At 36.4% G+C, this 26,566-nt stretch overlaps 1 protein-coding gene across 2 annotated transcripts in view; it reads right to left on the bottom strand.

Moving 5' to 3' along the window:
* Positions 1-5,092: 5,092 nt before the first annotated feature.
* Positions 5,093-26,566, bottom strand: part of LOC105916645 (BMP/retinoic acid-inducible neural-specific protein 3) — a 75,226-nt gene continuing 53,752 nt past the window's right edge. For both annotated transcript variants that reach the window (XM_036141021.1, XM_012851215.3), the window contains 5 exons: positions 21,858-21,963; positions 21,386-21,622; positions 18,612-18,834; positions 9,867-10,209; positions 5,093-6,375 (listed from right to left, as the gene is read on the bottom strand). In XM_036141021.1, coding sequence (XP_035996914.1) covers positions 5,605-6,375; positions 9,867-10,209; positions 18,612-18,834; positions 21,386-21,622; positions 21,858-21,963 — 1,680 coding nt within the window. In that variant the 3' untranslated portion in view covers positions 5,093-5,604. The remainder of the gene's footprint in view (positions 6,376-9,866; positions 10,210-18,611; positions 18,835-21,385; positions 21,623-21,857; positions 21,964-26,566) is intronic.

Genomic DNA, 26,566 nt, shown 5'->3' with positions numbered 1-26,566 from the left:
CATGACTTTATAACATCCAAAATGATTTACAAAGGCTTGATGTAATAAAATGTCAAACCGCATTTATCCTTTATGTGAGTTTCAGCTTACTTTGTGAGACTCAAGAATGAGTTCTCTTTCAATAAATTAATAATGTTGAAGCAAACAGAACAATGATTTATTTCTACTATGCTGTTTAGAGTTGACTGTCAGGAAGATAAAGAGACTTGATTAAAAGATGACTTGTCATTAAAGGAACACATTTTACTGTGACAATTTAGATGGTCTGAAAAGCAGACCGATAAGAAACAGATTTATCCTCCAGTAAAATATTGTCTTTCAAGATTTGTTTCTCATTTTAAGTTATTGTCTGCCATCTATCTAGATTAAATATATAATTTCCATTCAAGTAGGTCATAAGACATCACCCACACAGTTTGTAAACAGATGTTACATATAATCTATTGTGCTTTAAAACTGTAAAAAATAAAAAAAATACAAAATCACAATATACAAGAGCAGATGTTCATAATTGACTGCTTAAAAACAACAGCAATCAACATGACAAAGGGGAAAGATTATATACAAACACATATGCTGCACTATATGTATATGCAGAAGTCTCTCTCTCTCTCTCTCTCTCTCTCTCTCTCTCTCTCTCTCTCTCTCTCTCTCTCTCTCTCTCTCTCTCTCTCTCTCTCTCTCTCAGAAAGAAACCATTTAATAAATGTATTTTAATGTACACACAGAACACAAAAGGGTGCACAGGAATTCGGAGATGACAAAAGTAATAGAAAGAGAAAACCAAGGGACAAAAATCCGGGACTTAAATTACACCTTTGATTAAAGGAAACTATATAGAACACAGATGGGTGTAATTAACAGGTGCAGATCATGACATTACCCTTCCCTCAAGGGGATACCATAGGCCCCTGTGAGTTCAAGAAAAAATAATCCTTAGGAGGACATCCTGAGGATGCCCAGACTTCAGGAGGGTGAACAGGAGGCTGGTGGCAGCAGTGCAAGGAACCCATGAAGAACCTTGTTTGGAGGCTGGTGGCAGGTGAGCGGAGGAGCTCTAGAGACTTCATACTATGAACGAGCTCTCGGAAGTTTAGCCCATGGAGGAGCTCAGACAGGAAACAAAGAAATAGCTCAGAATAATGAGGCATGTCCACTTGGACACTTTAATTAGAGACCTCTGGGTCTGAAACATGAGGTGGGTCCACCTGGACACCCGTTCAGAGAACTGAGGGAGAGGAACATGAGGCGGGTCCAGTTGGACACCCTCGTCAGAGAACCCAGGACCTGGGGTACGAGGCAGCACCAGCTGTTTGAGGCGAGGAGGGGGAGCTCCGGTGCTATGAGCTGCATGAGGTGGGCTCTAGGACTTGGATGCAGCGTGGAGCAGGTGTAGGTTTTGACAGGCAGCGAAGTGTGGGCTGTAGGACTTTGGAACAGTGGTGAGTAGATGTTGGTGCCATCCGGCATCAGGCTAATGGTGTGTCGACACAGGCCCAGGCTGAGCTTTGCAAAACAAGTGCAAGACGTCAGACTCCGTTGTAGCCAGTAGTGCACTCCCATTCTTTTGGTGTCCCCAATGTCATGACCTTGTTCTGCTCTGCGGTGGGGGAGAGGAGGAGCATTTCTGGGCTCGGACCCACGGAGGAAGCATCGCCACCCTCGAGCCCCGGAACTGTGATCACTGCTCTTCCTCGTCATTAGCACGAGTGTTTGTTTGTCTGCTTGTTGACAGAAGTACTTAAATAGAGTAATAATTTCCATGCCTGTTGCCTGGTCCTTCTCATGGTTGAGTCATTCTGTCAGGGTTTGAGGTGGTGAAGGACCAAATCGGCAACAGGACATCGGCAGGTGCTTGTACGATAAATGTAATTTAAACCTTGTACACATGTAGCTGGGTCTTTATAAAAGGAAACATCTCCACCACATTGTTTTAAAAAAAAAACAATATCATACACACCAAGTTGTTTTCAGAATAGTCTTCATCCCCACCAATCCGCCACTGATTGTTGTTTTAAACATGCAAAACATATATCAGTTTACCGCAAAGCTAAAACCTATGTCAACCAAACAGAATCACTCAAAACAACCATGACTTCCTGTTAGGAAGACATAGTTGATATCGAACAGCATTGTGTCTCCATACTGAGAGGGAGATTTGGTGTGAAACAGCTGACCTTCTAGCCTTCTTTCTCCTTTGCACCTTAACATATTGGAGCTGTTGGTCATGTAAAAACAAATAAGAAAAAAGTGCCTGAACCAATGTAAAAATCTGCACCTCTCTGATAGCATTTATTGTTCCTCCCCTGCATGGCCAAATCAATAACAATGGTCACACATGAAGTCAGCTGCGCATTATTTGGCACAGCCTATGATATGCGGGACCCTGAAACTTCATTTTGTGAAGTACACAAGTAAACAAACATGATTTTCATAAATATATTTTTTAGTGATGTAAAATGGAGCTTTTGTGTGGATGAAAAGCCAAAAAGGCATTCAAATGTATTTCCTTTCACAGATATGTCACTGAATGTAGACAAGGCCTTAATGTAGACACAGGATATGCAGGGATCACATGCATCTGGGGTTGACAAAAGGAAGGTAAACAGACAACTCAAAAAGCAAGGACAAAAAAAAAACAGGACTTAAATACGACTCAGAGGAAAGTGAACTACATGTGACACAGGTGTGTATAATTAACAAAACACAAACAGGTGCAGACCGTGACACTTTGAGCAGTAGGAGATTAAAGTAACAACACAGTTCAAAGTTGATGTGGAAATTCAGGGTGAATGAAATTATGATACACAAAACATGAAGTAGATGCATGTTTTATTTCACCCAACCTAATATTTTTTATCTATTTTAAGCCTTTATTTGGGTAAAAATCAAATTGTTGGTATTTACTTATGTATGTCAGTTTTTAAAACCTCACCAAAGCATTTCAAAGTGCCTGCGGTCTGGATGTTGAGAGGACAATTTCAGTGGTTGTGCTTTTAGAATTAACAAGAAAAATGTAACCAATCCCCAAGCTGAATTATCTTTAAAACAAAAAAATAAGAATTAAAAAAACAGATGAGCATATCCCTTCAAACTTCAGTTGCCCATGAAAGAAAACTAGCTATGCCTGTATAACAGTGATTGTGGCAAACTTATAAAGGCTTGGACCGGACAGCTTGGATTTTAACAAGCTAAACTGCAAGGTTGCTTATTTGTCAAGACTGTAGAATCCAGCAGAATGCGTGTGAATAGGAGAAAACTCAACTTCATAATTACTTTGTCAAAAGGAGTTGCGCTTATTTTTAATTATACTTTAAGGAAAAAAATCAGGTTATGGAAATTCTGTGGTCGTGATTGAATATAATTATACAAACAAACAAACAACACTGAGTGCAGCAGAATGACACTGATTAAACACAAAACACTTCCGTTTGCTTCTTCTTCTCTGAGTGCTTTGACAAGCTGACACAACCACATAAAGACATTTCTTGCAGGCCTGGTTTGCTAATGGTTTGCTATGCATTTGAGTGGAACAGAAAATGCAGCATGCTGTCTGAGCTAATTTGTATTTGTTCAAAAAGTGGACACAATGCCGAAGCTGCATGTCAGCAGCACAATGGTAGCAGCTACTGTCCTCTGTCAGTGTCTGTACTTGGTCTGTTTAACCACAACTCAGTGCTGTGCACTCATGGCTGCTTGACAGAGCTCAAAGCACACTACACACACAACCATATGTGTTTGCATAAGAGAGTTAAAAATGCTCCCAAGGGCTTCATGTTGGTGCAACGGCTGCAAAGCAGAAAAGAATCATGCGTACTGCAACTTCTGTGTATATCTATAATAACAAAGAAGATTAGAAAAATAGAACGAGAGCCCTAAGTCAATCAGTACTATCTCACCAGTTGTACTGTATGCTTGACTGCTTCTTTTTCTTTTGGCTGTTCCTTCTTAGGGGTTACAACATCAAGTCATCTGTTTCCATCTAACCCTTGCCTCTTTTTCTTCTTTTTCTTCTCATACAACTACCTTGATGTCATCTTTCACTCCATCCATAAATTTCTTCTCTTCAGTCTTCTTCTCGGCCTCCTGCCTGGTAGTTAAACCCACAGCATCCTTCTACCGATGTACATACTGTCCCTCCTCTGTACGTGTCCAAACCATATCCGTTTATCCTCTCGCGCTTTATATCCAAAACATTGAACATGAGTTATCCGTCTCATGTGCTCATTCCTGATCCTTTCCATTGTTGTCACTCCCAAAGAGAACCTTGACATCTTTCAATTAGATAACTCTTCAATTTATATTAACAGTGTGCATTACAAAGAGCTTTAGCTGCACTATAAATAGATACTACACAACTGTTATTTTTTTTATTTAATTGAATTTAAACAATATAAAGGGGTGTCGGATTTAAAATTCAAAAATTAAATAATACAGATCATATTTTGGGATGTTATTTTGAAAAGCTAATGGGGGTGGAGTCCACTAAAGCATGTGTAATATGACCTATATATTAATAATATAATATATTGTTTTTCTTCCTTCTTCTTTTCACTTGTGTAAGTAATGTAAAATAATGTGTTTGTGACTTACTAAAAACATTAAACGTTCTCATTAAGTCACAAACATATTGTGTTGTTAACATTTTGTTAAATCAAGCTGAAATATACACTCACCAGCCACTGCATTACAACTAGCCAAACAGCTAATCACATGGCAGCAACTTCAGCATCTAGACATGGTAAAGAAAACTACCTGGAGTTCAAACAGACCGTCAGTGTGGAATTGTTGCTGTCAAATAAGTGGTTCTGAGTATTTTAGAAACTGCTGGTGTATACTGTGATTTTCACACACAACCACTTCTTGGATTGAGAAAAAAATTGTCGGATAAATGGATAAAGAGCCAAGTAAGCGTATTTATCAGCATTTTAGTGGTTTTTACTTTGGATTCATTTATTTATAACTTTGTCTTAGAAAAGCCAAGGTTAATCTCTTGAGAGGCAGACAAAATGAAATCATAGATCTTTTGTGGCTTTCAAACCATTTCTGTTCACTCTAGAGGGTTTCCAATAAAACTTTCCGATGGGTCAAATCTGTTATAACATGATGTCTTTAATATCAATTTATCTACAAAATCTTGTTTTACACCACTGCAATCTTTGAGTCATGGAAAGTGCACAGTCACTAAAGCAAAGAAACATATAAAAAATACAAATAAACAGAGAGTACCATTTTTACCATAAAATGTCTATTCATTTAGCATCGGTACTTACAGTATAAATGAGCAGAATCATATTGAAACAGGATGGTCCAACTTTGTTCGGGGGATTTCTGAATTTCTATGGCAGAAATAGTATTTAGAGAAACAGTTGTGCATTTTCTCAAAGATCCAGCCCATTTTTTCATGTAGCGGGGAAACGGGCATCGATAAATTTATACTGTCTGGTAAGTACATTCTTCAGCTGTCCACAGCTGGTTGCCTCATGATTAACCACAGAGTTTGCTAATCCACAGAGACAAAGCACGTGTGTATTCATCTGCATCAAGGATCTGGAAAGTTCCCCTTATTTTCAATGTACATTGAGTTCTCCCTTCGAGCAGCTGTTAACTGCACAGCTTGGTGGTCTCATAATCCACTGAATTAGGTAAACGTGCGCTGAAGGCCTGCAAGGAGGCAAAAATGCGAACCACCTCACTGGGAGTCAGTTTGAGCCTGTGGCGGAGGAGACAGGCAAACAGGTCCATCTTCTGTTGGCCTGGAGGGGAAAGCCGATTCACGCGATCTCGTATTTCCAGGAGCTGAAGGATGGCCGTGTCCTGGGAGCCCTGGGTGTAAGGGTAGTCTAGTTGCAGGATCAAGTCACGGATTGCCTCTGGGTCAAAGTGCATACTGTAGCCAAAGACCTGGATACTGTTGATCTTCATGTAACCCAGGTTCTGAGCAGGATCCGGCATTTCGGCAGGTTCATAATAAAGGCTGTCATTTGCTCCGTCCTGAGTCTTTATCCTGCTGCGAAGGTAGATGTGGATAGTTTCAAAGAACGTCTTCCACTTGTTACCCAATGTCAAAGTCCAGTTATAACACTCGAAGGGCAGGTCCAACTTGGTAGCCTTCCAATCTGGAAAACCATTTTCATTGACAGGAATGTACCAGCTCTCTGAGTGGCTCCCACCAAATGGGTTGATATAGAGAGTGAGAGCAGGTTCCAGGGTGCTGTTCTTTGTAAGGCAGACCTGAAGAGATATTCCAAGCAGCATATGAACCATGTTGGTCTTATATTTGTTGCTCTTTAGGGTCAACAGCATCCTCTTCCTCCATGATGGGTCAAACCAGCTGTTAAGTCGCATATCATTGCTGATGAAAATGGCATGAACCTGTGACAGAAAAACACAGAATCTAATTAGTTAAGTCAAAAACATGTAGCTTATTTTAAATGTGGGTAGTTTTAAGAAATTATCTTAGATTCTGTAAGCTGTACATTTTACACATTATTCCACCTATGCATTATAGGCAATTCCTATGGAGAGGTCCCAGATGGATGTAAGTGGAGCTAGGCGGAGCGAAATCCAAATGGCTAGAGTCAGGTTACCTATGCATATCACTGTGTAGCTATTGTTTTTCAAAATTTTTCAAAAACCCTCATAGCAGTCTCTGTAACATTGTATTGTATAATGCAATATTCAATAGATTCCAGATGATTTCTAGAAATTATTTTGTATATCAGTCTAATAATTAATGAATAGGAAGCCCTGAAATTATTGCTGATGCTGTTAGGTTTGGTTTCTAAAAAGCAAGAGAAAAGTAGGGAAGAGGGAAGGCAAACAGCTGTAGAAGTGTCCAGGCTGGGAAAAAGAGGACATTGATATGAATATGTTGGTCATAGCGGCAGACACGCTACACATTTTTACAGAAAAATTCTGACAATGCTTGATACCTGTCACAGGTTTTCTTTGTCACAAACTCAAGCCCCAAAGTTTTCTAAACATAAGGAAGGTATTTTCAGTCAGTGGCAAAAAAAATAAGCAATCTGAAGCAGGGTTGAGACTCTTTTTTTATTTTCATTACATCTAAAATATTTCTTATAATTTGTTTCTATTAATTAATGGTAACAAATGCCATCTGTTTCACAATTGTATTTTCATGTTTTTCTGGCCTCTTTAGAACATTGCTTTATTTGAAAGCATTTATTTTTCACATCTCACCAAACATTTTACTTTAGTACAGAGATTAAGTTGGTCATTGAAGCATCTGGATTTTCTCCTTCACCCATTCTGTTGAAGATTTGCTGAATTTATTTGGATCTTTTCCTGTTATACAACTCAATTTCAGCTCGATTGTAGTTGTAAAATTGATGACAAAACTTTTGAGTTTGAAATCTTGTTATACAGAGAGAAGTTAGTCAATTTAATGAGTACAATATCTGAATTAGCAAACATTTCCAAAATTATCCTGCTTTATACTATGATTAATCCATTTAAACACTGATTTAAACTGAGATTCTGGTTTTATTTTTGTGATAGTCCATAAGTTTGCTTCAATTTTTTTTCAGCATTTTACAATATAATTCAATCACATTTATTTCAGAAAAAAAGTTATTATTCTTATACACTGTATTTGTTTTTTCTTTTTTACATACCAGTTACCAAATATTTGCAGAAAAGCAATTCTGCAAATATAAGCGGTGCTTATGTGTTTATTTCATGAAGAAGATGCTTTCTACTGGTTACACTTCTAAACAAGCCATTTCTGAAGATTCAAATGGATTCTTAGGCCAGAAAAGTTATATGTGTCTTGACTGTGACACACAAGTCCATTTTAAAAAGAAGTTATTCTTCTGGAACTTTCATTTACCCTGGATGGTTTTTGTGAGCATTTCCGCTGTGGAGGCTACTAGACTGAGCCATACACTGGATGAATAACTCTTTCTACTGCAGCAGTGTCAATTGAGGTCTTGCTCTGCGACTGTGTAAGCGGGGCTCTGGTCACAAAAATAAAACACTTGATTTGCATTATAAAACTGCTACCAATGATTCCTTCACAATCATTACAAACTATATATGAAAGTAAAAACTGTAAAATGTATAAAGGGATTTTATCAACACTGATGTGTTCTATCACTTTTGGGGTGATATTAGTGGAGAAAAGAAGAGTCACAGTTGGGGTTTGGATTAAAACAAATACTATAAAGTCAAATCAGGTTTATAACAATAAAAGGTATTTAATGAATGAAAATTGAGAGACATATCCCAAAGGAGTATAATCACAAACAGAGCAACCGCTAAATACTGATACAAACATATTAGCAATCCATGGTTTACAATAGCTTTTTGTGTAACTGTGGCTCAGTGGGTAGAGGAGTTCTCTTGCAATTCTAAAGTTGTGAGTTTGATTCCAGCTTTGCCTTGCCACATGTGAATATGTTCCCGGGCAAGGAATTTAACCCCATGCTGCATATTGCCAAGTATATAAATGTGGCTAAGTGCTTTGATTAGTTAGTGTGACTAGAAAAGTGCTATGAACATGCAGTTAATTTACTATTTTATTTGTTTCCACCATTGAACAGTTTAATACTGTAAAGATCCATCATTTGAATAAGTGGTGTCCTAAACCTTATGTCACTATGGTCAAAATTGCAAGTTAAAATTACTTGTTAATATTCCAGCTGATTTAAATTTGGATATGAGCTGCTATAGCCATTCCAGTGCCCATCACAGTTTCAATATGCAAAATGAATCAGATCATCTGCAAAACGTAATGATGAGACAAGACAACATCTGCTCTTTGAACAGGTATTTCGATCCTGTTCAAGAACCCCATGAAAAAGATCAGTGACAAGATCAAGCCCCGAATCTAACCCACACTGGGAACAAGCTCAGCTTAGTTCCAAAAAGTCAGATCCTGCTCCTGCTTTACTTGCAAGACCAGGTAGCCTGACCTTTAAAGTGTGTTTTTTCTTTTTCTAATTTCAACGTGAGGAATTTTAACATTTATCATATCAACTGGCCGCAAAAGAGTATAGATCGTAGTTTTTTTTTTTTTTTTTTTTTTTTATGGTCAGACTTTGGAGTAAACTTGTAAGACACTTCTCCTCCAAGCAATATTGGTTGCTGTCTTGATTTTCATCCACTTGCAAAAGGTCTAAATGAATAATTAAGCAGCAATAATTGCTGCTGGAAGATCTTTGCTAAAGTCTTTATTTCTAACATAGTAAAGTTCTACAAACCAGCAAACTGCCAACTTGTATTAATGTATTGGCAGCTAGAAACTTTGCTGAAGATGTGTTAATCTAATTCAATTGATGTAGCACATGTTTTAATTGTGTTTAAAGCACATGCTTTATTTTAAAAACTCTCAAACAAATTTGCTTTATATTTCTATAAATTAGTAAACATTACAAAATACCATACATTCTTGTTTACCTGCTGTTTTTTGGATTTGAAGATGTTTCTTTTTGTTGTTATTTAAAGGATAATTGAACAGTATTCCACAACAATGTAACCTGTCATACATGTTATTAGTGTTTTTAGTCTACTGTGACATTTACATAGAACATCTACACAGACTGCCTCATACTTCAAAGTGCATCTATATTTATGGACAAAATAACTTCCAAGGTTAAACAGATAAATCAAGAACACCAATTTTATGCTGTAGCTAAGGTTGAGAAAAGCAAGACATTAAAACATAGTGTGACAAACTGTAGAACAGAAATCTGTGAAAACTATAAGTTTTCTCCTTTGCTGGAAGCTGAGCATTATACAATGCAATCCCGGGAGTACATGTGTCGTTTTCCCAGGCCCAGCTTTCAGACAGCTCAGCTAACAGTGAGCCTGGCATCATTAAACAAAATGGAACAAAGAGATACCTCAAGCCTGCGGTCTGCTCTCTGCAGTAGGTAGCCTAACTCCAAATCCTGGAGGTCCGTCTCAAAGCCCAGGTAGTTCTCTGTAGAGTCTGCCACCATAGGTCTGCATGCCCCCTGCATCAAGGCGAATCCTGGGTTGCAGCTCCCACATCGGGTGTGGTTGTCTGATGCGCACGCTGCACAGGCCGAACCTTCACCGACAGAGCAGGGTGGGGGACTCTGACAGGGGCTATGCTCGTATCGACAGCTGCAGCTGTGGAGCTCCTCGGAGAATGTTCCAAGTTGGTTGTTCTCTGAGCAATACAAGAGAGACTGGAGATGTCCCAGCCAGTAGGAATGAGGCCTGCAGAAAAAAAAAGTGATATAAGAAAATCAGAATACGCTTTCAAAATGAGCTGGTTAACTAGCGGGGAGCTTTATAAAACACCTGTCTGGGATTGCATACAGCTGGCTCATTATAAGTTATAAACATACAAGCCAGGGCTCATTTCACTAATCGTGGTTGAGGTCATTTGGAGATCAAAAGAAGTGTACAGGGCACTAAAAATGAGTCTTAGCAGCTTTCAGACACTCTTGGATCATGTTGTGTCATTTACCAGGAAAATCTAAAGACTACGTTTTTGCTCTCTGAAATCTTCATGGATGTTTATGAATTTGCAAAATGAATAGTGCTCAATTACACATGGTAATAACAGCTTTTTTTTTTTTTTAAAGTGACAGATAGGAGAAAAGAAAGTTGTCTCAGATTAGTTTGTGACATAAATATTACATGTGTGCTGCAGCCGGAGGGTGGCTTAGTTTCAGACATGCACACAATTCCCCTCTGTGAATTTGAGTTTGATTCCCTTTTATTGCATTTTTTCCACTATGATCCCTTTATGCCTCTTATCGTCTTTGCTTACATAAGAGGAAAAATGCTCAGCATGTAAAGCTGCATTTTTTTTTTTTTTTGGCGGGGGGGGGATACATTGTTTATGAGTTTGTATTGAGGGAAACTCAAAATTCAAAGTAATTGTTGGATTATATTTGGAGCATCTTTTCCATTTCATGAGACGTTAGCCCAAGTTCAGAAATTCACAGATTTTAAAAATATAATTAAATATGTTTAAAAAATTTAATGGGAACTGTATTAAAAGAACATTTATTCTCATTCACGGAGGACCTGCTGGTAAGGCAACAGCTTCAACAGAGCAAAGACAAGACTGCATTGGCTCTGTTACAGTCCTGCTGTGATCTTGTACTGCCTTGATGCCCGCATAACTTTATCTTTGTTGAGAAACACTCTAAGGGCTGTTACTGAGTTTAAAAAGGGCAGCGAATGTATAGAAAAAGATAATAAAAATAAAGTATACTGTTTTACCTCTTCTCCGTGAGAACATTATTGATACATTTTGGAAGGAAACAAAAGTTTTGCAACTGTAATATACTTTAAATATTATTTAAAGAGATGATTCAGACTGTTTCTTAAAGTGAGAACCTTTTAAAGCTATTTTAAGTAGCAGTTCCCTTACGTATAGTAGACAAATACTTCACTGGCATTAGTGTATGGAGAAGAACCACCCAAATTTAGTTGTTTTAGATAGTTCTTGTTGATTTTTAGAACGATCTGTCATTGCTTACTCAAGCTCAAGTTACTTCGCAAAACTCACTTTGCCAGAGGCTGCAAGCTTTATGTAACCAATTCACTAATTGTGACTCACTAAGAGTCCACCAATAATTTTCTAAAGAATTAGGAAACCTTGAATAGCATATTACCATGCTATTTGCACAAGAGACAGCCTGTTGTAAAATCCAAAGGTTATCTCTACTCTTGTACTTGTCAGTCGTCTCAGCAAACTAAGACTAGACTGACAAGTCACACTTGACAAGGTAGACCAACAGAGTAGACAATGTCAACCAAAGTCACTTTTATATGATTACATAGATATTGTTTGGCTGAGAAATAAAGCAGTTCCTGTGATAGACTAGATGACTATTACAGCTTTGTATTCAATAATTGTAAATATTGTGTCCTTTAAATCCTGAATGGTAAAACTAAATTGGACTGGGGGTCTATCTGAAAAGCTGGTTATCTTCCATCATTCTAAGAATTTATATACTGTTCTATACCTAACTATCCCTTTAAATGTGCATATCTATATCTGTGCTGAAACTTAAATATTTAGAATATTATGACTTATACAAAATGAAGGCTGCAGGAGACTTCACATCTTTACTGCAGCTCTCTGTTTGCTCACTGCTGCTGCCTGTTAGACGCTGCTCTCCTGGCGAGAGGCGTTTAATCTTGAATAACCGGATTTTCTCCGTCTCCTGTTTCTCCTGTTTCACCTGCATCTTGTTTTCCAGTTAGTTCTCTGTGCAATTATCATCATGTCTTTCCCCATTCAGTTGTCAGCGCGTCTGTTTTCTCTGGCTGAATTCTGCAGCTGCTTCCGTGCCCATTTTGCTTCTGTCCTTCTTTTCAGTTTTCTTGCCATTGCATTGTTAGATGATGAATATGATTCCACATAGGGATTCTGTCTAAGCCCCAAGAGCTTTTTTTTTTCTCTGCTTATACATTTTTGTTCTTTTCATCTAATTGTCATTTATGTCTGCTGTTTTTTACCTTGGTGCACTGCTTTAAATGTTAACTTATTAAGAAAAATAATAGACAGCATTTATCTGTTGAAAAGTATTTCTGTGCCTTATGATTCATGAAAAAAAGGAAAAGATTTTAAACATTTGTAAAATTAGAATAATCCTATTATTAAGAGAATGTTTAAAACTACTTTCTGTTATAAGTGAAGAGCTTGTTTTTCATTCCATAAATGTATTTTTCTAATCAGTTGTTTTAGTTACCATGGGAATGAGACTCTGCTTCGTGTACTTGAGACATCAAGTAGATTCAAGTAGGAGTCAAAATAGAATATTTTTTTAAAATCAGCCTTATTAAAACTTTGACTGGATGTTAGGACAAAGGACCACTAAATATAGATTCACAGGGGAAGTGAAGTTTGCTCTTAGGAATTAAACCAGAGTCTGTGCTGTTACCTTCCTCCCCTGAAGCTAGACTCTTAAGGGTCATTATACTTCTTCAAATGAACAGGAGGATTTCTGTGGTCATTACAATTAAACAGCTTATTGACTTTATATGGACACAGTTTTAATGCCACTAGTAAGTAATGTGCCTAAGACACAAACACATTGCAACAGAGGAAAAAAAAAATACTTACTACTTATTTCTCCTTTTAGTAGTTAAATTGGTACTTAGCCAATACTAATGTGTTTACTGTTATACCTGCAGAAGACACACCCGGCACATTGTGCTGCTTTGTTACAGATCCCATGTTTTTTAATATTGTATTTTCTACTATAAATACTCTATAGATACAGTTAAAAGCATTAACTGTATCTATAGAGTATTAACATTAACATTGCCTTGTGAAATGACTCGTGAACTTTTCACATTTTGTCATGTTACAACCAGTAAGTCCCAGTTTCTTTTTATCCTGGACTTTATATGACAGACATACACAAAATTTTTTTTATATATTTATGAAGCTGAATAAAAGTGATAGGTGGTTTTCAAAGTTTTTTAGTACTACATGGCTGGCTACCAAATTGGTCATGCAATTGCCAATTACCATTTAAGCAGCCAAAAGGCCCACGGTAACTCTGGGGGAGCTGCAGATATCTACAGATCTAGAAAGATAATCGGTCCATACGACAACTCTTGGAAGTGCAGTACAATAATCAGACTTTCACGGTGATGGGGAGTGATGGGAAAAGTAGTTGCTAATAGCAAGCCACAAGAAGTCATGTTTATAGTTTAGAAGCAAATTAGAGGCACATAGCATACATGTAAACAAGAAATGATTGAATAAGACAAAAATTTATTTCTTCCCCTTCATTCAGAAAACTATTTCGCCACGCAGCATTCCCGAAATATAACATAGAGGTGGCAGCATAATGCTGTGGGGATGCTTTTCATCAGTGCAGATTGTGAAGCTGATTGGAGTTTATGAGAAAATGAATGGAGCTAAATACAAGGAAATTATTGAAAAAAAAAAGTAGATGACTTGATTAAATGCAGGGCACTGACCCAAAACATACAGCAAGGACTGCAGTAGAACGGTTCAGAGGGATGAATTAAAACATGTACCAACATTTTAAACTTGTAATTTGTTACAATATATCAAAAACAGGTTTCATTTCGACATTACCAATGTACACTACTCATTTTTGGTCTATCACAAAACACAAAAATCAATCAAAAGTATGGTTATGACGTGACAAAATGTGAAACTGTTCAATGCTTATGGATACCTTCTGTAAGGCATTGTATGTGAAATCAATAAGCTCTTCAGTCCATGCAAGATAAGCAAGTAAAAGCAACAGTGAAGTTAATTTAAACAAAATAATTTAAACATGTAATATTCATACATTCAGGTTTCCAATTTAAGTGGCATTAAATGTGACATCATCATGATGTGACCATCATTTGAACGACAATATGAATCATCAGGGCTAATGGTCAAATTTTAGAGCAAAAAGTGTGGTGTACAGTGTTATACCACTAACAAAAGCCTTGCTTTGACTTTATTTGTTTGTAATTGTTGAAGTAATTCAGAGGCGGCACAAATCCATCACATATCACTTGTTAATCTCAAGTGTAGAAAACAGAACGTCGAAGATAGAGCTTCCTCTCCCCCCCCAGGCAAATGTGCAAACATTCAGCTTAAAATGGCTTTGCACAGTGAATGAATATCGCCATGAAGAGAGAAAAGCTAAGAGAAGAATCAAATTTATATGGTTGTAATAACTGAGATAAACATGCTTTAGAAGCTGGTAATGAAACTTCCTGCTGTGGATGGCAATATCAGCTGCACAGATAAGTGATTAATGTGAGTTTTGTATCGTGGCGGAGAACCAGAACAATTAAAAAGCAGGAATGCTGAGAGAGAAGAGAGTGGAAGTGGATGTCAAGAACCCTCTATAGATTAATCTGCCAGTTGATCTATGTGCTGTTGCCACCGTTGCTGCTGCCATTACTGTGGTAGCTGAGCTGAACCGATGTAGCTTGACTGACAGTGACGGCTAGATGCATCACCTTCAGCAAACACCCCTTCAGCACCCTCTCATTGGCATGTCTAGGTTTTACTGACAAGTAACTTCTTTCTGGCATAAAAATAATGACTGTCTTTACTCAGCAGCAAACACTGAGGGAGCCTAACATTGTTAAAACACACTAAATCGCAATGGGAGAGGTTGAGGTGGCCTAGACATACAAGTGTCCAACTTTAATACAGGTATTTTCTTTCTGTTTCTGGAAAGTTTAATTTTACACGTTGATATTTTTCATCGAGTTAAAACGTGCTTCAAATAAACCTTTACCACTGATGCCAAAAAGTAATAAAGCCCCTGATTAAAACTTCGATCTGATTCTAGAAATAAAACAGGAACCCCTAAACAACACTGACGTTAACGACAAAATAATCATTTTGGAAGAGTTTAACAGGGTGAAATTAAATTTTAAGAAGTGTCAGTGCACAAGAGCTGACTGAGTTTTGTAGCATTGACAAAATCAATACAAACATGTTAGAAACACTTTGTCACAAATACATTTCAGAGGAAAAAGTACATTCTGAAAAGTGAAAACACAAACTGTCAAACTGCCACAGATTATTTTATAAAGTCACAAATTTCTGCAGTATTAGTGTGACACAAAGTACATATCACACATTGCATGATAATAAAATTACCAAATCTAATCTTAGACTATTGAGACAGTGTTTGTATTCACCTTATCATCTGGTATGCTTGAACTATTTTCTGATTACCGTGTTTTTCAGACTACAAGTCACACTTCTTTCATAGTTTGGCCGTTCCTGCGATTTATAGTCTGGTGCGACTTATATATAAATTTTAAATGGTAAATCATACTGATCAACATGAACCAAGTAGTAAACATTACAATCTATAGCCGCAAGAGGGCACTCTAGGTTTGTCAAAACCATGTCCTGCTCCTGTACTGTTTCAAAATTATCGAAACAACTTATAGACAACAAAGACTGAACACATTTGTATTTTGTTTCGCTGTTTCAGTATGCGTTCACGCAGCAGAGCGTGGTGCAGCTCAAATGGAGAGCCCATACCGAAAGAGAACCTTGTTATTGGGTTGTCCATGAGGCTAATAACAGCTAGTGCTAGCTTACAGGTCTGTTGTCCGGGCGTAATACAAATACGCTGATGCACGTGAGCTTTATGTTGCTTTCAAAAATCCGTGTCATACTGTTAGCTTAAATTGTAGCACCGCTACGCTCACGGTCTAATATCAGCATACTCTTGACAGCTTTAAGCGTAATGGGCCGTCACACTGAAATGTGCTGAAAAGAACTTTCAAGGTTGGAGTTGGTGGCTTGTTATGCTAATTTATGCCATTTAGCCTCCCAGGTATAGTTTATATTATTCAGCCAATTGTGGAAGCAGCTGTATAACTGAATAAATTGCTTTACAAGATTAAAGATTTTTAGTCTTGGATTGTGTGAAATAAATTCCTACATAAATGCAACTTATAGTCCAGTGCAACTTATATATGTTTTTTTCCCCCTCTTTATGATGCATTTTTTGACGGAGGTAACTTATATTCCTGAGCGACTTAATAGACTAAAAAATATGGTAGTTCAGGCAATATGACTTGTAGGAGGGTTATTAATTTTCAGTCCTTTAATTGTCAGAAAATCATTTTGGATGGATGAAACAAAATAAAGTAAATGTCATCATCACAGCAATATCAATATGACAACAGCTTTAGGTAACGATAGCCAAGTTTGTGCTGAAATTGACTCGAAGAAAGTGCCTTTAGTGTATTAAAAATAAATACCTTCGTCAAAAAAAGTATGTTTACATAAAGTTTAAAAAAAAATACACAAAATCCAACATTTCCTCACTGTCTAACATTAAACTTTTTTTTTTTCAGGTTAGTCACCAAACTTATTTCTATGTTTACAAATTCCCGAATCATCCAACTTCTCTAGAGATTTTTTCCTTTTATTATTCATATTCAGATAAAATTGCCTTTAAACAATTTCAGAAAATCCAAATTATGTTCTCACAGCTTTATAAGGTTATGGTTAATTTGCAGCATTTCAGTTAAATGGACAAGCAAATGTTGAAGTATTTTACTGGAACACTGTAAACACACTACCTTTTAGTGTCACAGCCTATGAAAGATAAAAATAAATCATATATATACTGTGGACCGAAACAAGCCTGTTTTCTCCTTTGGTACAACTTCCAAAACCCTGATAGTACCACATTGACCAGGTCAACATTTACATGCAAGTATAAACACCATCAGAATGTCTAGCCATCCTACTGTTCAGAAGGAAATGTGTTGTGTGAAGTAAAGGGGTGGACACACAATGTTGTATTAGTATTTTGCTGCTAGTGGAACTGGTGCATTTCATAAAGTAGATGGTATTATGAGAAAAAAACAAACATTATATGGAAACATTGAAACATATCAAGACATCAGACAGAAATAAAAAACGGGCACAAATTGGCCTTTCCAATGGACAATGACCTTAAGCAAACAGCCAAAATATTCCCAAAGTGGCTAAGGCACAACACAAAGTTAATGCTTTGGAGTGACCATTGTATAGCCCTGATCTTAATCCCTCAGAAAATGTGTGGTAAAAACTGAAAGGGTGTTTGCAAGCTAGGTGGCCAACAGACCTGACAAAGTTAATGACCATTCTGAACTAGGAATTGGCCAAAAACACAACAAATCATTGTGGTAAGCTAGTTTGAAGGATACCCATAAGGTTTTATTCAAATCATATATTTTCCGAATTATATTGTAACAAATAATAAGAAATTCTATGTAAACTTCTGAGTTTGAAGGTATTTAAAGACAGTTCTCTAAAACAAATCTGTATTTATTATTCTGGTATTTAGCAAATATATAGAAAAATGGCAAAATAAATTGTGTACCCAAATTACCCAAAAAAGAAAGGGTTCAGTTTGATTTACTGTCACTTCATGAACAAAAAAATGGGTTTAAACTTTGTTTACAGTGTTTGTAAATACCTGTATTAGGTATAGAAAGCAATACCTTGCTACAGTTGCTTGACTAAAATGTCCCATTTAAGCATATTTATGGTGGTGTGATGGTTTAAAAATATTTCTATTGAAAATAATTGTATAAAATTTAGACTGTAAAGTTTTAATATAACAGCAATAATATTAACAAGATCTATTAAAATATTATGGGGGAAAACATACTCATAACCAACCGTATTGTGTCATTGTTTACGCTTGCTTTACACAGCACAGACTAAATGTGACAAGTGAAATTCCACCACACCAGCAGCAGCTTGTTTGCTGCAACCGAAAAATATCTTTTTAAACAAAGAACAGTAAGCCCTAACTTCATGTACTGTAGGTGATGACATAAAAACTGCCAAACCCTTCCAACTTCTCGGGGGGAAATTGGTGTCAAACTTATGAAAAGGCATGAGAAAAAAGACAGTCATGTAAAAAGCAACAGAAAACATTTATTATATATATATATATATATATATATATATATATATATATATATATATATATATATATATATATATATATATATACAGTTTAAACTGGATAAGAGTAATATAACCAAAGCATATTAAATCACATTTGTAAAACTGGGATTATTCAAGCAGAATAAGGTAAAGCAAACTTTTTAGGCATAAAGAAAGGATACAAATGTACTCTCACCGCTCTCTTGGTATTTGAACTTGAGGTTGTCTGTGGCATCTTTTACTGAGGCTGAAGAGCTTGAAAATAACTCTCTGCGCTCGTCTGGAGAGGACTCGCATGCTGTTCTCAAGCTGCTCATACCGCCACTGAAACAGACTGTCCAAGGACCACAAGTGTTGAATAGCTGACACATTCAGGAAGTAGCTCTGGGGAAGTCTTGTGAAGAAGGCCTTAAATTCATCTGCAACAACAATCACCAGGGTAAATATCATTACAGTGTTTACACTCAGGAAAATAGCATCCAGCAAACAGTACAGGGCTTGAGTCAGATCTGAAGGACAAAGTGGTGCTGAAACGTCTAGACTGACAAGTAACAGCAGCAGATTTGAGATTAGAAAATACAATTAAAAATAGACATAATATAGACTGCCAACATTTTTAGATTACTAAAAATGTATTTAATGAAGTGTGCAATAGCTTGTTTTAACACTATTTGCACTATTCCTTCAGCTGTCAACATAATGTTGTGAGTACCTGTGGTATCTCATGAATGTATTTAAGTCGGAATTTCAAACTCTAGTCAAGATATGTGAAATTGGATTTGAAGTTTATACTTGTCAAAAAATAATAATTGAGAAACTGCACAAAAAATGCAGACAGTACACTAAAGCAATACTAGTTTAACTGACCCTTCCTAGCACCAATTGGAACATTAAGTAAAGGAACAGTGGAGGTCACCTTCAAAATGATTGGGAAGTCTTCTCATATTTGTTTTATAGGAGCCTTGCATAAACATGTGTTGTGGGAACTTGTTCATGCAGTAAACAAAATTAAAATTATCAGGGTCAGAAAACTAGGACAAGACAGAATAAGTTTGTAGTCTGGTTGTAAGAATTTATGTCTGAACTGATGAAAATACATTGAAATAAAACACATCTTTTTTTTATATTTCCCTGTCATGAGAGTACAGGGAGCCTGCCAGCAACACTGCATTCATGTTTACAGTTTGTTTCTATCAGTTAAATTCAGAAGTAGCTTTTTTATTACTTCTTCATGTAGGACACCCCTCCATAAATAACATGAATTATTTCTTAAACAATAGATTGGCCTGATAAAAACATACTGGATGCACTGTTTATGTTTTACAAGCAGAGGCCTAATTTTTCATTCAGTTTCAAAAGGTAATGTGGAAACTTTCCTATTTGGACAAAGATTGAGGAACATGAAATTATGCCTTGAAACTAAATGTTTGTCTGTAAGCCTTAAACTGAGAGCCATAACCAGCTCGACATGACAAAGAGTAAACCACAATTTTATTAACCAAATTGTGCTTATATTAAAGATATGCATTTATGGTAGAAAATATATTTTTTGCCAGATTTGGTTGTGCTTTCATCAAATGAAATATGAAAACCCTAAAGTAGAAGCCAATGAGAAAACTCTTATTCCAGGCATATTTTAGTTGATTTTTAGAAGATTAAATCAAACATTCTATGAAGCAAAACAGTGCAACAGAACAATAGGAACAACGTAGTCCTATGTACTTAACTCATTCATATGGCCTTAAATCTCACTATTAGTATTGTATTGAAATTATTTCTAAAGAAACCCTAAGGAAACAGTAATAAAAACACACACACACATATATATATATATATATATATATATATATATATATATATATATATATATATATATATATATATATCTATGTGGAGACTAACATGCTATATATATATACTTGCATGGCTTATCAGCTACCACATCATAAACAGGTATTATCATTCTAAATCCCATAACAATTCCTTGTTGTACCCTTGCAAAACAAATAGTTGTGTAGGTTGTGCTAAAGATTTAAATGATGTACATTTGGATACCCAGATCCTGACATTTTAGTTTTTTAGCAAAACAACTGAAGACGCTGAATACCATGCAACACATACCCGTACGGCTGCAGTAACTGGTACATCTCAGACAACATGACATCACTATACTATTACTAAAGCTCTTGTATTAATGTTATATTTTTGGCACATGCTAAGATTCCTTAGTCCTAACCTCTATCTGTTTTAGTAGTAGGAGTTATTTGCATCTTCAGTGGATAAAGCGCTGTACTGCGATATCTCTTGCTGAAGGACACATTTATGGCACATTTAGGTGTCTGCATTCTGGACACACTCCTGCCCTCACTTTACAGCCAGCAATTAAAACATAAAGTTTGAAGGTAATTGCAGTGAGTAATATTTCAGAATAATGCAAATCCGGATAAAAAGACATCAATTTTGATTTCACCTGAGTAATAATGGCCAAGGCAGGGTGACCGAGCACTGCAATAATAACTAAACATTGTGCTAAGAGCTTCTATTCAACCTCTGTTTCTCCGGTGATTGGAAAAGCTGGACCAGCAATAAATGGGTTTTATAGCTGATTAATCTCCTCCAGACTTACTGTAAACTGCCCCAAGCTGAAAGTTTTTTTTTCTTTTTTTCAGCTTTTATCCTATTCTAGTCTGTTTATGTCAGTTTTTTTGTATTTGCTATATGCAGATAGCATGCCAGAATTCAATACTTTTACTCAGCTATTATTGTTCAACTATAAATCATGGAGTAGGGAGAGATATATGAATAGGATTCTCAATCAGGTTTAATGGTGCAGAGAAAAGACCTGATTTCATGCCCACCTTCCCTCATATAAATGAATTATATTCAAAAGTCTTATTTTCTGCAAGCATGATGAGGCATACAGGTTGATGGGAAGCAATAATTCCTTCTTTTTTATGAGGACTTCCTCACCTGATTCTTCAAAGTCTTTATAAAGCAACCCCCATGTCTCTGTTATTCTCTCCAAGCTCTCTTCCATGGCTTGGATGTCCATATAGGGGCAGTTGCATTCTGGAAACTTGGGATCACAGTTGCACCAGCAGTCGTTGTCCTTGCAGACAAACTCACCCTCTCCATTGCAGGCTATGTAGCTAAGAGCAGCCCTCACAAAACCTTCTCTCAGGTAGTCTGGTAGGATCACTTGCAAGCCTGTAAAATCAAGCTGGGTTTAGTACCACCATGAAAATGTGCACGTAGGGAGTCACAGTGAAAGTGTAGGGGCCATAAAAATGCTGGCTGAGCTGATAACTTACTTAATAAAATCTATAAATCAGTAAATCTGTATGCTAAACGGATACTACTGTTTTCTTCATGTACTGAAACTATGCAGAGGAATGGGTTATCTTTAGAAACATACAAAAGATCAGGCTAAAATTTTACAAACCTTGCAGCTGGACTTTATTTTCAGGACTCTGAACGAGGACAGAACTGACGGAGTCGAGGTTGTCATAGTTACTACACCCCAGAGGGCCTGTTCGTGTCTCTGTCACCTGGGCAACAACAACAACAACCACAAAATGCAATTTATAACAACTCCACTTTACCAATTTTAGCAAAGTGCATTACTAACCTAAAGAGTACTTTTGCTTGATGAGAAAAAAAAATGTTCTTGGGTAATGTAAATGGCTATTCCTTTCCTCTTAAAAGAAAGACATTTTAACATAATCAATTGTACATTTGAATGTGAAACGAGTAAGCACATTTTGATTCTGCTGAACAGCTGTAGGAGCACTTTGCGGTTCTCATTTTAGGCCAAGAAGGATTATTTTTTTATTATTTTTTATTGCCTAAGCCCTTAATTAAAGACATTTCAAATGACTGCTGCCACAAAGCCCCGTTCCTCACTTCATTCTACAAGAAGAGAGCTGATTTTACATTTTTATCCATTCTCTTATAGGGACAGATGTTTCAGAAACTCAGGAGCTCAAAAGGCTACTTATTGCAAGTATGTAAAACCTTAATAAGCTGCTTCTAATTTAACAACTAACAGAGAGGAACAAAAATACAAGAGGTGAATAAATGTCCTCCTTGCAAGGCAAAAAAAACACATGGTTTTTAATGCATGTCTTCAAATATTATATTTACGTCACATTATTAATCCTTTCCTGAATTATGAGGGGTATTAATGCTTATATGATTGCAAGGAAATGAGACACAATGCTGGATTCTAAACCACATGAATATTGAATTCATAAAAGGAATTATTTGATAAGCCATAGGATATGCCATATGGAAAAACATTGAATGACGAGCAGAACATTCAATTTCCGCTTTGCTTAGCAGCTGCCTTTCACTGCTGATACATTCTGGTATATTACAAAAAGCTTAATAGGACATTATTAGCCACCTGTATGTAGGCATATGATAAGATGTGGCGGTAAAGTGGAGGGAAGAATACTGTGGCAGACTACTCTCTGTGTTTTGTACCTTATGATGTTGGATCTTGATGCACTGTGCACTGTGCTGTCACACATGCATGCACACTGAAGCAGAAATATGCAACATATGTCACTGATCTTTCATATCTCAAAATTAAAATGATGGAAGAAGAAGTTGATATTGTAGGTAAATTAAAGAGAAATGCTTTATTAGGAGGCCACAGTTTGACTTTTTTTTTTAACTAAAAAGAAGATACAACAGAATAAAATATTTTAAATAAGTAACAAAATAAATTTTATTGCAAATAAAAAAAATAGCAGGGTTCCCAAATTACAGCAGAGGCTTAACTATTATGTACAATGATAACAATTTACATGCTATTTATAATGTTTAAGTAGGCTTATACATCTTATGTTTAATCATGCATTCCCATTTATTTGTAGTTTCCTAAAGATATAGACTGGTATTTAATTTGAAAGTGAATCTTTAGTAAAAGATCAAAACAAAAAGTGTGATGCAAATAGCTTAATGAAAACAACTGAAGATGTTTTTTGTTTTTTCAATCTTTTTATGTTTAACGTTAAACATATCAGCTTTTGTTAGCTGTCTGTATATGCAAATTACTACATTATATCAGATTATGAATTATACATACCTATTGATACACACTTTAAGCAAAAAAGGCCCTAGGTGTTTCATTGTTAAACTAATGTGATCTTCAGTAAAGCCTGATAAATTAAAGGAAGGAAGTTTTGAATTGCTGCACACAACTGATCATTTAAAAAAATCTGATAGTTATCATGTTTCTTTATTGTGGTCCAGATGCAAACAGAAAATGTACCTATCTGTAAGTTAATAAATACCAAAGGCATCATTAGGATAGGTTTGGAAAATTAGGAACGAATCAAAAGGCTATTTTTTTTTTTTTTTTTTTTTTTTTTTGCAGTGATTGCTTAAAATATATTTAATTATTTAGAAACATTGGACCTTGTTTATTTATGGGGTTATGGATGGATTTACCTTTGTAATCTAATTTTGTTTGACACACATATTTATAATCAAACAAATATATTAAAAATGTTTAAACTACAACTAGTCATTGAAGCCTAAAATGGGATTTGTTTAATTGAAAAGTGAAAGCTTAGTGGGAATTTTTATCGGGTTTAGATTTATGTAAGAGATCTAAATCAATTAATGCAAAATGAGCTTTAGCAAAGAATAAACAAATGTTGGCAGAGATTAAACTTGTAACTTCTAAATTATGAGTAGATGAGCCATAAAGCTACCTACACTAAGACTGCACAACTCCCATATAAATCTATTAGGTATTTGTTGTGGACATGGATTTGTTCAGATTACTGCAGATTTACTGTAATTTCCCAAAAAGATACAAAGTTTCACGATATGCCCCAGAGACGTCTTATCAGCCCAGCATTATCTGTTTGTCATGAAGATGACACAGTAAAACACAGAACTATGAGTGCAATGTGGTTCTGAGAAGAAATTATGATTTGTGCTGAACGCTTTCCGTTCTGACATTTTGTGCAGAAATCAAAGCTGTAGTTGGTAATCCTGTTCAAAAATGCTTCTTATTATACTGGGTAAAATAGTCCTTCCATTCTGAAAGTAGTTAATACATTATGTATTCAGGAAAAGGAGGTTAAAAAAAAAATATCTATGTGGGAGCTGTCATAGTTTAAATGCCAAAGTGCCGGAAGGATCCTTGTTAGTTTCCGCTTGCTGGCTGCGCATGTGTACTTCTAGTGTTTATGTATCTGGTCAGCTTAGCGGTTAGCTTCTGTGTTAGCTATTCATTGTAGCTCCTCTGCTCTCACCATATATTTTGAACATGGCTGAGAGTGACAAGGAGTGATCCGCGTTCATGTTTATGAGAGAAATAGAAGGGCCTCGTTAGAAAAAAATAAGACCAGAGTGGATTTGGGAGACTTTTTTGAAATGATCCCCCTGAAAAGCGGAAGAGCAAGGTAAGATTGTCTGGCACATGCGCAGTTATTTAAAAAAGAGACTTGGGGAAACTGCCAGAAAAATCACCGTTCCTACCTTTCAACTGCAACAACAAAATGTGCAAAAAAAATATATATTAAAAAAATTGCAGAGCTTTGTAAATTTACTGTATTTTTTTTTTTGTTTTGTTTTTTTTAGATGGTAACACAATGACACAGCTAATTTATCATACTTCAAATTAATAAAGAAGACTTATAGGGGTTACTACTATGGGTTGTACTTTGGGTTGTAGCGTTGAGGATTTTTAGATGGTTTTCAAACTTTGATTGGGCTACATCCAAATTTTAAATTGTTTGTGTGTTTCATTTTAGTGAGGTTGTAATGGTTGCTCTTAATTTTGTCTAAACTTAGTTGAGTCACATAAAAGAAAACTCTATGTAAAGAATCCATCATGTCATGTTCAATGGGTAGACCTTTCATTGTCAGGAACAGTCATCAACCTGTACAGTTAGTGAACTGTGCATTTCAGAAACTATTTGGTAAAATAAAATGGTTACATGTTGTGTCAGAAAAATAGTACTAATGAGAAGAGAAATGTGCAGTCATTAAACAGATAGCTCACAATAAGTGTGAATGGACATACTTGTGTATTTTCTTAAATGTACCAATCAGCTTGCTCATAGAACAAACAGCAACTGATAGTAAAAGAATGGTTACAGATAAATGTGTTTGACATTACAAGAGCACAATAAATCCAGAAACAATCCACCGTATGACAGGATAATATTAAAGGCCACTGCTGGCCCCCTGGTCAACACTGAAGCCTTGTTTATCACTCTTTGTAGACTGACTGGCAAATAACATTTGAGTGAGGTAAAGGTATCTCTAAAGATTCAGCTCACAAAAATTGTAAGGTGCCACAAAAACGCATCACTTTGCTCTTGGACAGGTCTGAAGTCGTTACTCTTTGTACAAACAAGCAGATCCAATCACGGACTATGCTTTGTACCAACATGTCTTAAAGAAAATCCACATTTCAAAGGCACGTTGTGATGCTTGCATTTATACTCCTCAAAAATGAGCTTCAATTTGCAATTTGCATGGAGGTAGCATGAAGGCAATGCCTCATCGGCCCTCTCTAATTCATTCCTCAGCTTGCTAGATTTTAAATTTATGCAGAGAGCTGCAATCTGTTCAGCTATCTTGTGGGTCAACGCCTTTTGGAAAGGATGCATATGTGTGGAAGAATCTGTCACCCCTGTGACTCACTTTCCAGTGATTATGAAGGTGAATGTGTGCTTTTTCCCCTTCCCACCTGTCAGTCACGCCAGATGACTGTCTTTGGACCATAAAAGCACATCCCCACATCCTCTCTTCCCCTCTGTAGCTACAGAAAGGGTCCTCGATTCCCAAGAAATAAAACAGACAAAAGCATTTGCCGCTACTCCTCCACTGTGCCCACCTCGACTGCAAAAACTCATCGTTCTCTGAGCAAATTCTAGCAAGAGCCGCAGAGCTTTGATATAAGTATAGAGAATCAGACTCATATTCTGCTGCAGCAATAGATACTGAATAGAAGAACTGAAGACGGCAGAGAAGAGGGACGCTCTTCTCTCTGTCACCATGTTAACCCATGCTACCTGAAGGTGACAACTGGAGCCAGTGACTTGTCACCAGCCGTGTTTCACAGGACTCATTTATCTTCCCCTCACCATATGTGCTCATCATGGTGCTTCCTGCAGACTCAAT

Source organism: Fundulus heteroclitus, chromosome 9, assembly GCF_011125445.2.
Source record: "Fundulus heteroclitus isolate FHET01 chromosome 9, MU-UCD_Fhet_4.1, whole genome shotgun sequence".
Taxonomy (NCBI): Eukaryota; Metazoa; Chordata; class Actinopteri; order Cyprinodontiformes; family Fundulidae; genus Fundulus; species Fundulus heteroclitus.
Note: the sequence above shows the minus strand (reverse complement) of the source record. Positions and strands in the feature narration are given on the sequence as shown.